Source organism: Bactrocera tryoni, chromosome 1, assembly GCF_016617805.1.
Source record: "Bactrocera tryoni isolate S06 chromosome 1, CSIRO_BtryS06_freeze2, whole genome shotgun sequence".
Lineage (NCBI taxonomy): Eukaryota > Metazoa > Arthropoda > Insecta > Diptera > Tephritidae > Bactrocera > Bactrocera tryoni.
The window spans coordinates 40,841,470-40,857,147 of NC_052499.1; the positions used below are offsets into that span (position 1 = coordinate 40,841,470).

General features: G+C 40.1%; 1 protein-coding gene across 1 annotated transcript; it reads left to right on the forward strand.

Annotated features, from left to right (window-relative positions):
* Nucleotides 1-319: 319 nt before the first annotated feature.
* Nucleotides 320-14,985, forward strand: LOC120768973 (vacuolar protein sorting-associated protein 13B). Its single transcript, XM_040095775.1, has 18 exons — nt 320-1,116; nt 1,989-2,592; nt 2,660-4,016; nt 4,074-4,951; nt 5,271-5,475; nt 5,541-6,157; nt 6,214-6,674; nt 6,742-8,127; nt 8,194-8,350; nt 8,417-8,638; nt 8,734-9,782; nt 9,862-9,947; nt 10,098-10,365; nt 10,422-11,183; nt 11,952-12,439; nt 12,507-12,661; nt 12,722-14,497; nt 14,563-14,985. The coding sequence occupies exons 1-18, from the start codon at nt 443-445 to the stop codon at nt 14,782-14,784; spliced, it is 11,367 nt and encodes a 3,788-aa protein (XP_039951709.1). The 5' UTR covers nt 320-442; the 3' UTR covers nt 14,785-14,985.
* Nucleotides 14,986-15,678: the final 693 nt, after the last annotated feature.

Sequence of the window (15,678 nt, forward strand, 5' to 3'; positions counted from 1 at the left end):
TCATAAAATATCTTAACACTTATAACGCTTTTTAAATATCACAAATTTCTCACCTAACGCTCTTCTGTAAAGTTCATATGTGTTCAGCTAAGGGTTAATATCAACAACTATAGAATAAGGCTTCTTTTTGTTTACATTATTTCTTTATCGTGTTTCGTTTTTACTTTACGTTTCTAAATAAACAACCGGCTTTTAGACGACCAATCAAAAAGTGGATGTTTGACATCTTGTCAGCTGATATCTAATGTCAAAATAAAAATTCTACTGCACGTAATTTATTTGCAATTTGCTTGAAATTGGTAACTGTCGTGCAATTTATGGGTGTGTGCACCACAAAAATGCATATTTATATGCAATAAAAATTTAAAAGTTAGAAAAAAGCCAAACTAAGGCAAGAATTTTTTAAAGTAATTCGGTGCATAAGTTACAAACATTGGTCAAAATGTTCCGAATTGAATCCTATGTTACACCCGTAATAATGGAATACGTGGCAAAGTATGTGAAGAACATACGTCCCGAGGATATGCAGCTCTCTCTATGGGAAGGTGAAGCCACGTTACAAAATCTGGATTTGCGTTTGGACGTGCTGGAAGAGGAGCTGCAATTACCATGCGAGTTTTTATCAGGACACGTACATGAATTGACCATACGTGTGCCCTGGACAAAGATCACATCTGAACCGATTCGTATTATAATCAATACAATTGAGTTTGTACTCAAGTTAAGGCGCGATAAACCAGATGATGTATCCTCAGCAAGTTCGTCACCGCAACGCAAGGCTGGTGAGACTACCAAAAGACGCAGACGTTCAGAAGATCAACAGCCGACGCAACAAACACCTGGCTCTGGTATAGTTAACAAAATAATTAACAACATTAGCTTGGAGTGCCAAAATATAATTTTAAAGTATGTGGAAGATGATATTGTCGTATCCATGAATGTGCAGCTTTTGCAATTTGGCGCAGCTGACGAGCGTTGGAAAATGACCATGACCGATGTCCATCCTGTTAAAGTTCTAATGCGCAAATTAGTTAAAGTCTCTGATCTCACAATATGCATAGACAAAAGAAATTCTGCGGGACACATTGAGGTGTGTCAGGAGCCCATTTTATACAGGTAATGTACAACTGCATATGCTTATATTTTGTGACCAGTGTACTGCTGTAATTAAATTGAAAAGTGAATTTTGTCCGTTTCATCTCCTTAAAAGTAATTCCCTCCAGCAATACGCTTATGCCAATGAATTTTCCAGTCATCATAGCACTTGGAAAAATCCTCGTGGTGATGGCCATTAGAACTTCTTTCGATTCAACTTTTATATCCTCAATTGAGTCAAAACGGTGTCCTCGGAGTGGTCATGTGAATTTGCTGAATAGCCAGAAGTTATACGAAGGTAAATCAGGCGAATGCGGTGGTTGCAGCACGATATTAATTGAAAATGTGGCGAAATGATCACGAATAACCAATGTAGTATGAGATGGTGCATTATCGCTCTTCTTTGTTCAATAAATTCAAACATAGTAAAAATCGAAAATTCACTTTTAGAGTCTCACAAAACGACGAGTATCTCAAATACTAATGAACATTTTGAAGTGAAATTTAGCATAGATGTCACTAACAGTACTACCAACTTACAAAAAAATTTACCGATTCGGAAAACACGCGAAGTATAAATTAAAAATTCACCTTTCAATTTGATCACAGTAGTATACTAAGTTGTCCACGAATTGTAACACACCCACGGAAACGCCGTAGCCCCTATAAAATATATACATATAAATGCCGATCATCGAACTGTGTCGATTTAACCAAATTTGGAAAAATGTATTTACCAAGCCAATACTACAATCTCCCAAAAAGTATAGCCGACGTATAAACTGCTCTGTAAAACTCAAGTCCTTGTACTTTTTTTATTCGTGAAGGGTATTATAGCTTCGGGCCAACCGAAGTTACAGTTTTTCTGTTTTTAATATTTATTTTATTTACAGGTGTTCGTTTGAGGTGCGCATTTTGCGTAAATATAATACAAATACCATGACAACAACGAGTCTCACGCGCATTGGAATTTTTACCAAATCAATGGACGTTAATATCACGTCTATGCAGTTTCCAATGATTATGCGCCTTATAGATATAACGAGAGAATTCGGGCGAAACAGTTCTAAAAACTTAACAACCGAACAAGAAGATGTGATCATCGACCAGGAGAATGAAGTTGCTAGCCGGGATTCATTTTTGTTATGGGCTTGGAATAAACTGCCAACACTATCTTTTGAGCCGCCTGTTTTCGAAGAACCCAATGTCGAAGAGATATCTGGTCATTTAAGAGACATTGGTTTATACCTGGAAGAGTTGAATGTCACGCTGAAAAACTCCGAATTAATAGTTGACACTTTCGTTAGCAATACAAAACGTATTAAATATACACCTATTGTGCGGCTTACCCTAGGCGGCTTATACTTTGAAAAAGTTTCGTGTGAAGACCAAAATTGGCGAAGCATGAAATCAGGCATCTCCTATTTAATAGTCGATCCGTTGGGCTCCTACAAAATTGATGACATTTCGGAAGCGGCATTGATTACTAGTTCTTCTGTAAATTATTCATGAAATTACTTGGAGTATACATATAAATTAATTAATTCTTCTTATCAACTTTTAGTTGGAAAAGCTAACTGGTTTTATGGAGAGCAGTTTATTCGATGAGAAGATTACAACTATGGACAACAAGGTGTGCATTAATTACAACGAATATATGTCGACATATACAGATGAGTATTTACTTAATCGCACACCGATTATTGCTTTTGATTCCGTCGAATATAATACAACAAAAGTGCGTGATAACAGACAACCGGAGCACGAAGCAGCAGCACAAACTATTAAGGACACACATCTTGCTTATCGTGTGCTATCTTCCGGTCTCACATTCCGGTGGAATCAATCATTTCGACAGGTTAAACAAACAATACAAGATTTAATTGATTCTTACGATTATTCAGGCTATCATGTAGACCAATTAGAAACACCAGTTCAAAGCAACACAAACATATCGAAACTGCCACCACCGCTTATGGAGGACTACGATGAGCTTATGGAGCACATACCAATTTGTATCTATAAATTCGATTTGAAAAATATCAACTTTGAGATTTACACCAGCACAGAAGCAACAACAGCAACCCAAAAGCACACACACAATCGGTTGCCGAGCGCTTTAAAGCTAGCATTGCCCTATTTCTTGGTACATATCAGACATCTGGATGGCACACTTTGCAAACCGTTACATGTCGACAAACTTGTGCACACTACATGCCAATTGCCAGAGAAACCGCATATGCTACTTGACGCCTGCCATGACAATTACGCTTTACGCATGTCACAACTTTCTGTATCGATGGTGAACCGAATGCGCAAAACTACAGTTAGACTGATGCATATACCACACCTGCAATTGACTTATTCCGATCTTTTGCAAAAGCATAACTGGAAGGAAGACATACTAATACCGCTAAGAAAATTAGATTTGCTTTTTGAACTTATCCATATTGATTTCAATAAACGCAATTTAATAATTGCTCAGCGTCTATTAAATTGTGTACTTAGCTATCGGCCATATTTACTGTGGAAAGTAGCAAATCAATCGATGCAAATAATAAAAAATGAAAGCGAACCAACACTACATACCGAAATCAGAGACCTACGCGTCGAATTCCAATGCTTTCAAAGTTATAATACGGGGTATATGGAACTCTACAGATTGCTCTCCCATGTGGTGACCTACACCGACCGCTGTCGAACCAAACATTTATTGTTGGACTCCGAAAGAGGTAATAAGCCAAAAAAGTGGCTCATGGCTAGTGTACAAATGAATCCGGAAGGCATACAAACCGCGGCAAATAAAAAAGAAGCGCTCGTCGCGCTAGCAGTTTGGATCGAACCAATCGCCATATTTGTCGATGCAACATTGCTCGAATTCCTCAAGTACCAAGAAGAATATGATCATAAAGTCGAAAAAGGTAAGCGCAAATGGCAAATTTTTGTTGGTCAATAAATTATTTAATTTTCTTTTGAAGAGCCGGCAAGTGAAGTGGAGCTCCACACACAGCAGTATCAAGCACAAACGCCGTCACAAACACATGTGAGCAGTAGCCACCCGCCTCGTGTGCATACAAATATTACCAGCAGTGGCACAGGTGCTGCACCGCCACTGATGCGTCGCTCCTCGCGCAACTCTCTGCCTTCGCGCAAAATTTCGCAGCCTGAGGAAACGATACACTTCAGCTCCGAACGCGATGAAAAAGTGGACTTAGACACTGTAAGCGTTTCCCCGACCACCACCGCTGAGGCAACAACTACTTCATTATGGCAACAAATAAAATCACTTGTCATCTGCTTAGAATTGGGCCACATCACTCTGAATATAGCGGAAAAAATCAAATGGTCTAAAGATAAAGAAGATTTACTGAATGAATACACGCAAATTCAATTGCCTAAATTTTCTATGCGTTCCACGAACGCTGAAAACTTATCGCGTACCAATCTCCAGGAGAAGTTCACCATATATACAGCACCGAAAGACACTATTAATTGGGTAATTGCATTGTTTGGTTTCAGCTTGAAAAGGTATAACAGTCTAGAAGTGGACGTTTTGCTGCCAGATGTTTATACCACGGCAACAATTGTTGTTACCCACAAAAAACAAACGGAAGCCAATATAACGTCAGTGCCGATGTCGACACTAAGCTCTGCATTAGAAATTCCAAGCGAACTTGTAGCAGAGGCTGTGGCAAATAAAGACGGAGGATCCTCTCCGCTACCACCACCAACAGAAGTTATGAATTTGCAAACCAGCACTCCAACAACGCAAGCTCAAAGCACAGCCGAGGAAGTAGATGCAATAACGGTGCATGTGGATACGATGCCTATACATTTTCATGTGTCCGAAGCTAAGGTTAGTTAGTCACCGTTCGATCTCTATGTATGATTTCCTTTTTATACCCTGAACAGGGTATATTAAGTTTCCCACGAAGTTTGTAACACCCAAAAAAACAATTATAAATCATCAGCATGAGCTGAGTCCTTTTAGTTACGTCCGTCTGTCATTTGACAGTTGTAGTTGACTTATAAACTGACCGATCAAAATCTAGTTCTTGTATGGAAATCTTTTTTATTTGAGAAGGGTGTTCTAGCTTTGGTCCAGCCAAAGTTAACGGTTGTCCCTTGTTGCATACATATATGAAATGTCTAATGATTATTTGTTTCCATTCTAGTGTAAGGCGTTACATACACATATGGGTATTTTGGGTAACGTCATCAAGCTTATAGGGCCCATGGCGACACTAAATTCCAGCGCACAAATGCAAAAGGCCCCTCCTCCTATACGTGTTGTTACTGCATCTGAAGAAAATGCGGCAATAAAACATTTTTTGGAACTGGAAACTAGTTCATCGGTGTCCTCAGTATTTTTGGAGAAGAGTAAATACTTTTAATAAGATAAAAACGTATATTTGTTGTAATACATATTTGATTATTTCGCACAGGAAGTACAGCTGCATCCACCACGTCATTTTTCTGCCAATGGTCTATCGCTAAGATAATTTGTGAATTGACAGCCAAAGAACGCAAAAGCAAAATGGTGCTCGAGCTCGAAGATTTGCTCTCAACCGTTGATAAACGTGAAGACTTCACCAAATTTACGGGCAAAGTTGGACAATGCAATCTGCTGTACTATACTCCAGATGCGGATGATGGTTGGATTGCTCAACCCGGTTTGCGTTTGAAAATGCTCGGTGAGGTAACCAATTTGCCGTTTTTGAACTTTGTGTACACGTCAGTGGGTCTTAAGAGCTTCTATACACGCATCGGTGTAAAACCGAAATATGATGCCAGTCGCTCTATAGCCGAAATTATAGTCACAATTCAAGCCATGGAAATAATCATCGATGTGGATATTTTAAAGGAGTTTGTAGGCTCTTTAGGTATGCTATTCGTTGCGAATGGTTGCAACACAAATCCCAAAGAAGCGACAGTCACAGAAATACAAGCGAATCCACCAACTGCTGCCGACTTACCACTAATACATTTGGATAGCAAAGGTTTTACGTTGTATACACCTTTGTCAACGAACCGCGAATGTTGCACAGTGCTCATATGGAAGGTAAGCATAATTAGCTTTATTGTATGGCAAACTCTCTCATCGTGTAATGTCCTTAGCTTGAGTCGATGAAGATAACACCAAATTTGGAGAATCCACTACAACGTGCGCCAATACGACCCGACGTGTACAGCAAGGCCGCTCAACTGGGCTTCCTAAACACACCCGGCTCTTTGGTTGAGGATCGTCAATACGAAATGGTGTTGCAAAATATATCCGTGTCTAGCGGTGATTGGGAGGAGATTTTGGAACACATGGCACAGCAAGCAAAAACTTTTCAACACACGAATCCAGCGGTTGAGTGGAACACGCAGAATCGCGAGGCATCGCCGCATATTACGGACATATTTACACATTTCACTTTTATAGGCATCTTTGCGCCGTGCATTGCCTATAATAATGTATTAATTTGTGGGCAGGCGCTCGAATTTAATTGTGCATCTGATTTAGTGGCTACACTCAATACGGATCAGCTATACGCATTAGGATTAATGGCCTACAGCTTAACTAAACTACAGGCGTAAGTGCTAAATTGAACTCATATTTAGAACTGCACGTTAAATTAACCTTTTTTTCTTAAACGCCAGCACCGCTGAAAAAAGTGTTTCCATACGAAAAACCAGCAGCATACGCTTACAAAAACAAAAATCAAGTTCCCACCAAAATGTATCTGAACATGTCGGTCCAAACTCAAGCAGCACCCTACAGTGTGGAGAGCTGCTTATTGCACCCACGCATAAAAACGCACGCAACTCTGCGCCAGCCTTTGAACCGATCGATGAAAATACGGAACAAAACGTAAAAGCCGATTCGGGCATACACTCGCAATTATCGCGCGTGGAACATCAATCCACACGCACTGCGTCAACCGATGCTAATGGGTGCAAGTTCCCACAAACTGTATCATTCATTGCCGGTACTTTCACAATAGATTTATACCAAGTCAGCGCAGAGCTATCAAACACCGATGAGCTACAAGATAAATGCAAAAAGAAAGCCTCACTTTTGGTGCCCCTGTTGTCCTTGACCGTGTCGCAACCAAGCTATATGTTCACGCAAAATATATACGACAATACAACGCAGATGTCAGTATTCAATCTAAGTATACATTCCATGCCTACCGCTTCAGCGGATGCTACCTCTGCTAGCATGTCTCCTATTGAATTTATCGATACAAGACCAGGTGAATTGGGGCCAACTGGCATACCGCCTCCTCTTTTCACCATACGCAAACACATAACCAAACAAAAGCTCATCGAAACAGATGTGGAAATAGCCAGGCCAATAATCGCAACACTGCAGGAGCAACAGACGGTTGTTCTGATGCAGAACTCACTAATCCTGTATCAAACCATATTGCGAAGCGGCTATCTCAATCCGCGTTCGTTAAGAGTTGTGCAAAGTGCTTCTAAAATTATGCTCATGCGCAACCATTTCTACGACTGTGATCGGCTGCATGTAAAGTTGGATAAAGTGATGGTGCTGATAAAGCATGCTGGAGAATACGAAGGCAAACTAGTGTGCGCGGATATGCATCTTAGTGCCACATTCCTGCAGCGCCCCGAAAAGGCAGTGCTCAAAGCCTCAGTTGGTTCACTGCATCTGCAGGTGGGCGAAAAGATATTCCTCCATCCGGTCACTATACGTTCGTCCTTTACTTTTGTCAGCGAACCTTGGTTTTATTTGCCGCTAGTGAGTGGCACAGTGAAATTCGACGTACTACATCTAGATGTGGATGTGAGCGGCTTGAAGGAGCTGCAACGCATACAGCAGGGTTTTGAAAGATTAACAGTTCGTCTCAATGATGAGTGGACGAATTACTTGCGTAACCGTCCACCATTAGGTGCACCTTCGGAAGTGTCGGCTGACAACTTGGTACCGTTACCACCCCCTTCTTTCAAAGAATTCTTAAAATCACGAAATATTAGCATGAAGAGACTGTCACGCGAGGAATTTTATCAGGACGACTTGCGGTAATACTCCAACAACTTATCATATATTTATATACATACTTACTTTATGATTTTTTCTACACACAGCGCTGGCGCTTTCCAGTTTGTAGAAATGTCTACAGATGCTTTTCTGCCGTTGCCTTATCAAATTCAAATAATTAAGAAGCATTTCGGCATCATTTGCTGGCGCTACCCTCAACCAAGAAAAATGTGTAAAATCCAAGTATTTCCAGTGCCGATGGCGGTAAGTAAACACCGGCGACACTCTACTGAAGCCCGATTTAATATTGCGCACACACTTCTCCCACAGGTACAGAAACCCATCAATATCCGTTGCCAAATGGAATACTTCAGTGAGTCGCACGAATGTTTCTTGCACTTCAGTGAGTTCTGGCTCTCCGAGACATCTGCCAAAGATATAGTGCTGCCCGAACGCGAAATTTGTGCCAACATTTGGCGTGTGGTCATTATGCAATCGTTGGTGGCTGTAAACGGTGAATGCTTCGAACCCAGCGAGGAGGAGGAGGACAAAGTACGTACCTGCATTCAAGCACATATATTTACCTTAGAATTTTTATTGTTGTTTAACCTTTTATTTGTTTAATCCATTCTAAAATGTAAATGCAGATACCAAGCTTAAAAATTGAGGACCTCTTCAAGCTCGAAAGCAACGACGCGGACTTTATTTTACATCCAAAAGTGCTTGTAGGCTGCATGCGCATCGACACTGCTTTTCAGTCGGAGAGTGTGCCCAAACTGCAAATGCTGCTATCGTGTGCGTCGCTGCAAGTGAAGTTATTCAATCAGGTCAGTGATGAGTACAAATTGCCACCAGCACTTGCTGAATACACACTTGCGCCCACCAAGCAAATAAGTCAGGCATTTTTAACTGTACTGCTTGAAAAGCTTAGCATTCATGCTGCATTCAACAGTCCAGAGATTTACAGCATCGACAGTAATCTAATAATGAATGTTAAATGTCTGGATTATGGTTTTTTGAATATGCTGCCAGTGCTGGAGGATGCCAAACTGCAAAGCTATGTAACTGTAAATCAGAAAAAACGTTTATTAAATATTAATGCTGTGCTTGAGAAATTCCGCATCAATATTGGGCCATCGATACTGCACACGCTGCTCTCGTCCAAAGCACACTGGCAGGAGCTGTTCAAAGCGCATGCGCCGAGTGACTGCCATGTTCTATTGCCCAAATGTATTGTTGTGAACCGCATGCAAGCGCTAGTTTCTTTCGGACAAACTGGCACAACCGAGCGCATACAACTGCAACCGCTGGAGTGCAGCTTGTACAGCTTCGGCAACGATGGCAACAGCCAGGAGCTGACTTTCTTCGTTGCAGACAATGAAACGCGTATTACCGACGCCTCCCAATCGGTGGCGATACCTTTTAAATTCGATGGTGAACGACTGCTGCAGAGCATACGTATCGGTGACAAGTGTCTGATAATTGAATTGCAAAAACTGTCAGCCACTCAAGTGGTTGTGCTCTTGAAAGGTCAAATCGAGTTGGTGTCTATGGTTCCACAAGAGTTGCGCGTAGAACTGCGCTTTGATGAGTCCAAAGACGCGGAAGAAAAGAGATCGCTGGAGTATTTGGTTAAAAGCGACGGTTACTCATCGTTTTATGCGACTGTGCAACGCACATCAAATGTATTTATGAGGTATTGATATTTAGCTGTTTGAAAACTTTTAACGAAATTAGTGTGAATATACGTTATTTAAATGTGTAACTGTTTTCAGACTGAAAATGGTGATGCCAAAGATTAAAGGTCGTACTGGTGACATACCCTTAAAGCCGAACAAAAAATTACCTTGGTTAGTGAAAGGTGTGTATTTTAAACAAAAAAATTTAGATGAGTAAAGCATTTAGCCCTCATAGCTATCACATTTAGAAATTAATATGTAAAATGTTTAAAAATACGCATATAAAAAGTTACTCACTTCTATTTCCACCATTTACTTTAATTATTCCGCAGTACCCACGACAAATAACGAATTCGTTAGCTTCTGGGTTCGGGTGGTACGCGAAGATATGTCCGACCTTTGCAACGAATTATTCGAACCGCAGCGAATACTCGTTACAATTTGGCCAATATTTGAGTTGCAATCACGACTGCCATGCCCGCTGTCTGCCACAGAGAGTACAACTGGAAAACTATTTGAAATCGAACCACGCGGCGGCCGATTTGCGCTCGATGTACCGGCCACACATTTGACTGAGCACAAAATTGAGTTCAACACCACGTAAGGCGAATCGTATACATGAAAATAACATTGTTATATAAAATTCTTCATTTTAGGTATCCTTTAAATTGCGAATGCGGCACAGAGCAAACTCTTTCGCTAAAATCCATGCAGTGGAACACATTTTTTTGGTATGATGAAAAGAACTGGGGCATTGATGACGCGCTCCATAAGCTGAGAGCGGAAACAGCCCCGTCTACGAAATGGCCAATCGATGACGAGGATGAATTGCGCGTGGAACGCATGTCACACTGCACCGGCGCTGCAGATCTTGTCTATCGTATTAAACCCGCAAAAGAGTTTTCGTGCACCACATGTTTGGAAGTAACTGCCTGGGCAATGTTCATTAATGCTACTGGCTTAGATATAGGCATTTGTTTTGGTGAATCCAAAATACGAACGACTATCCAATCAAATTGCCTTGAAATGTTGGGTTTTATTGGCACAGCCTTCACCATAGATTTGCCTTTAGAAAATGCCGATTCACCATGGGTGTGTTCAATACCAGTTTATGCTAATGGCATCAATCCATCGAGTGGCCCTCGTGGCTACGTTTTACCCGACAATGATAGCATAGATATAGGGATAGTACATGCAGCGGAGGTCTATAAATTTGTTTTGGAATCCAAAATTGAAAACGAAAAACGCGTATTTCGACTGCGTCCCAAATATGTCGTTGCCAACTTCGCCAATTGTAAACTTCAGCTATTAACATTCGCAATGGATCATAAAGAGAGTGTGCAACGGCAAGCTCTCGAGGAATTTACCGCCCTAGCTACTAAACTGGAGTTGAACACAGTGCAATGGTCGGAAAATTGGTGAGAATTACATACTAATACATACTTAGATATACATATATTGGTGAACCCTAGTTTCAGATTATAAGAAAAAAATTATTAGATTAACTTGCGCTGATGGCCTCATCCACAAACTATAAAGGCCACATATTTTACATTAGATTATGACAAAGAAAACGAATGCGTTTTTTTCCATGTTCGTACTCTGAAAAATTGATTGATAGACACCTCTAAAAGGCTCTCTAAATATGAGCTTGTAATTGTAACGGTTCTCCGCCTATCAATTTATCTATTCATAATCAAAGCACAAAAAAAAAATAGTTTTTTGTAAAGCAGTAAATTTTTTGTAAGACTATGAGCTTACAATTTAAAATTTTGTTTTTTCATTGAGTTATAAAAACCAAAAAAAACAAATTTTTTTTCACAAATTTTCATCGGTTAAGTTTACGAAAGAATCTACTACAGCGCCTATATTTTGTTACTTCTAGTTAGTGATAACGAACCATATCTTCCCACAACATTAATATAAACCACATACGAGTTCCGCTTAGTCCCCGTGACTTAACAGTAAATATCTCAACTATTAAACAAGGTTCTAGCCGCAAAGTCCTTTGGATTGCAAAAACCCCTAAATTTAGATCATCGACAGAGGCGGTTACATCTATGTTAAGACGATTAATACAAATGTATACAATTTTTTAAGTTATCAAAAATTTGGTTTCACTGAATTCTATCTTGCTTATTTCATATTATATAATTAAACTTTGCTCCATTTTTTTTTAAATCTAGCATTGGTCAAACAATTAATACATTCCACGATTTAAGACCCAATAAAAAGGCCAAACGTACAAGGGATACGGCATACATTTGCTTTATCAGCTTAAAATTGCCCGATAGCGATGACTTCTCCATACCCATTCCGCTTAGTATACCTTTTACAAGACGCAGCTTTGCAATACAAAATGGGGAGGAATCTCTGCCATTAGTTGCCACACTCATCGAAAAAGATCGCATTTACTATTTGAATATATTTGAAGACAATAGCCCCGCACTGCTGGTCACCAATCAAACTGATGTGCCCTTCATTATCGCACAAACGAGCGCATCGGAAAACAGCAAGGTTTCAAACACTACTCCTGAGTATAGTGGACGCCACTTCGAGTGGTATCAGCACGTGCCGGCATACAGCAAGTGTTACTATACACCACCGGAGCTTTATACGAGCTTCCCGGATGTTGAGTCTACCACGTGCAATATCACTCTAGCACTGCATAAAGGTATGTACTTAAAATTTCCTTAAATATTGATAAACTTATATATATATGTATATGTGTATATATTTAGAAAATCCCACAAAGAAAACATTAAAATGGTCAAAGCCGATACGCACCGATAGAACATGGGAGAAGTTTCTGTATATACCCAACCATGGCGACGTCAAAGTTATAGTCTGTGATAAACATCGGGTCACACGTATTTTTGTGTACTACATAGCTCAGGTACGTCCATATAAAATATATAACAATAAAATTGTAATACACCATTTTACGTCCCTACAGCTAGAGTTTTCTGTAAAAGACCTACGTTCTCGCCTGCTAACATCGAAGGCTACCACCGACATTGAGAGCCCGAATTCATCACTCTTATCGATCTCACCGAGCACTGCCATTCACGAACCGATAACTATGAGCAGCACACCCGCCAAGTGCAGACACTTTTCGAACGAATGTGATACGAAAACCCAACTAAAGATTCGTTGCTTTATTAAGGAGTTAATTGTTAGTTTGCACGCCGACGGGAAGATAAATAACTGTACGAAATCTGAAATCGTCGGTCTGTATGCCGATGATACATTGATTGCCTTTCATGATGACGACGATGATAGAGAATTGCACTTGTTGTTGCCCAATTTACAATTGGATAATCAAAATTACGTGTGCGGTCAATATGATTTTCCTGTGGTGCTGTGCGCACAGGAATTATACGAACGGAAGCCGATTGTGCCGCCGGTGCACTTCCTAGATCGCACCTATCAGAATCTTCGTAATCGTGGCTTAATGGCGCATTTCAGCATTGGTTTCTTTGAGGATGAAATGAAACTGCATTCCATTGTGTGCACATTCAGTCCAATGCGTATTTACATCGAGGACTCGTATCTTAACTGTTTGCTGGACGCAGTTGTGGATTGTACGCCTTCAAATTGTTCTTACCGCTCCGAACTGCCTAGTTCACGTATCACTCTGGCCAGTGGTGAATATCTATTGCCTCGTGTCATCGTTGGCCAAGCGATTTGTATTGCCGAACCGCTGCAGATACGCGAGTTTCAAATTGAGCCACTTAGTGTGCTTCTCTCCGTGCATACTTCCATACGACTATACATAGCACTTGATCATTCGCCGCTCTCATTTTCCACATACAACCGTCAACATATATTAACAATGCCCCTGCGTTTCGGACAGTCGCTAAGCATGCATTACCTATCTGGTGCTATTTTTGGCGCAGGTTGGGTTGTGGGCTCACTAGAGATACTCGGTAGCCCTAGTGGTTTAGCACGCTCCTTTACCACAGGCTTGCGGGATTTCGTTTCGATGCCAGTAGAGGGACTCTTTCGCGGTCCGTGGGGTTTTATCATAGGTGTTACACAAGGCTCAGCTTCTCTTTTGCGAAACGTAACGGCCGGTACATTGAATTCAGTGTCAAAGTTGGCTGCGTCTGTTGCACGAAATCTCGATCGTCTTACATTAGATCAAGAGCATATTGAACGTACTGAAGCACTGCGTCGCTGTCGGCCCCACGGTTTCACAGAAGGATTAGCTCAGGGTGTAACCGGTTTGGGTATAAGCATTTTGGGTGCAGTTGGTGGCTTGGCGCGCCACACTCTGGAAGCGCGATCGCCCGTAGAAGTGATGACTGGTGTTGGAAAAGGTCTAGTTGGCGCAGTAACAAAGCCTCTAAGTGGTGCGGCGGAATTGTTAGCACTTACTGGACAAGGTGTACTGCATACTGTGGGTTTCAACACCATGCCGGAATTGCGTGTTCCCAGTATCTGTGTAAATATTATAACTGAACCGTCAGCATATCGTATTTGGAAATTGTTACCGGGCACATTGAGATCGGACCAAATCTTATTTAATCATGAGGTGACATTAGTAACGAATGAACAATTGCGACAGGGTTATGCTCTCCTTACATCTAGCGTATTTGCACTTATGGAGATGCAGAGTTACAGTTTAATCTGTGTCGTCCCCATAGACAAGGTGGAGATGACAAGTGATGCCATGGATAAAACGCTTTATTATATACATTTGGTAAAAGATAAAAAAGGCTCTGACGAGGTAAAGTAGAAAAAAATGTATTTTTATTGTGTCATTAATTAAATAACTCCTTTCATTTTTTACAGGAGAACTATACAAACCAGCGTATTATGACTTACATACATTCCTCAACTTCATTAAAGAATGTGCCAACAACAGCTTCTGGTTCACTGAGCGATTTACTGCAAACCCATGAGCATGAGATGCAAGTAAGCAGACGCAAGCAAACCGACTGGTCATTCTATATTAATGAAACACTGGGCGAACATATTATTAAGTATTTGAGAGTAATGAACAGAAATTGTTAATGAAGTATTTTAAAAATTGGACATTAGGGATGAGCACACACCAAAATTCCGTTGCGAAATTTAGGTTAACGTTTTATGGTTATCCAAGACATGTTTGTAAATATATACTGATATATCTGTATTTAAGGTTAGGAAATCGATTTCTACAAATTATAAGTTATTTAAAGAAAGTCATAATAAATATATTTAATGCGTTTATAATTTTTTTTTTGTTGTTGCTTTATATTAAGGCTTTAATTATGAACAAGTAAGGAACTGCTAAGTTAGGGTGTAACCCAGGCCCGTCCAACATAATTTTGTGAAGGGCCAGGTTTAGCATTTTCATAACCGTAGCGGGCCAAAAAAAAAATAAAATGACCTTCAGTTTTGGTATATTTATTTATTTATACTAAGCAACATCACATAAATCTTAATATTTTATTATTAATGTAACTATGGCCTTAGCATATAAAGATATTCTTATTCTTAAAATCTAATTAATGAGATGTCTGAAATTTTTTCTGTTTGCACAGCGCATCTATGTGAGCTGGAGTTTTAGAAGTGGCTATGCACAAAATGCCTTTAAGATGGCTATCTAATTAAGATGATCTGGTTTCTGATTTGTTAAATTTCATGCGAGAAAACAGCTGCTCGCAAACATATGTACTACCAAATAAAGAATAATGTTGAATAGCCAGCTTAGTAAGGTTTGGGTATTGACTGGGTGTAATATACTTTTTGTAAAATTCAATTAAGGTTAGAAGACAATTATTATATGCTGTTTTTAGATGAGAGCTGCTTTGCAATTCTAGTAACTCCAGCTGTAAACTCTGCGCAGCGCCTTCAATTTCAACATCAAATGGATTTTGAAATACTTTCATGCAGGAAGTTTGTGATTTGAAGTCTGCGAATCTG

Excerpts from the sequence above, each read along its gene's own strand:
- LOC120768973 (XM_040095775.1), top strand. The coding sequence starts at position 443 with ATGTTCCGAATTGAATCCTATGTTACACCCGTAATAATGGAATACGTG. Across the intron at positions 5,476-5,540 it reads CTCAGTATTTTTGGAGAAGA|GAAGTACAGCTGCATCCACC; the intron begins GTAAATACTTTT and ends TATTTCGCACAG. Across the intron at positions 11,184-11,951 it reads GTGCAATGGTCGGAAAATTG|CATTGGTCAAACAATTAATA; the intron begins GTGAGAATTACA and ends TTTTAAATCTAG.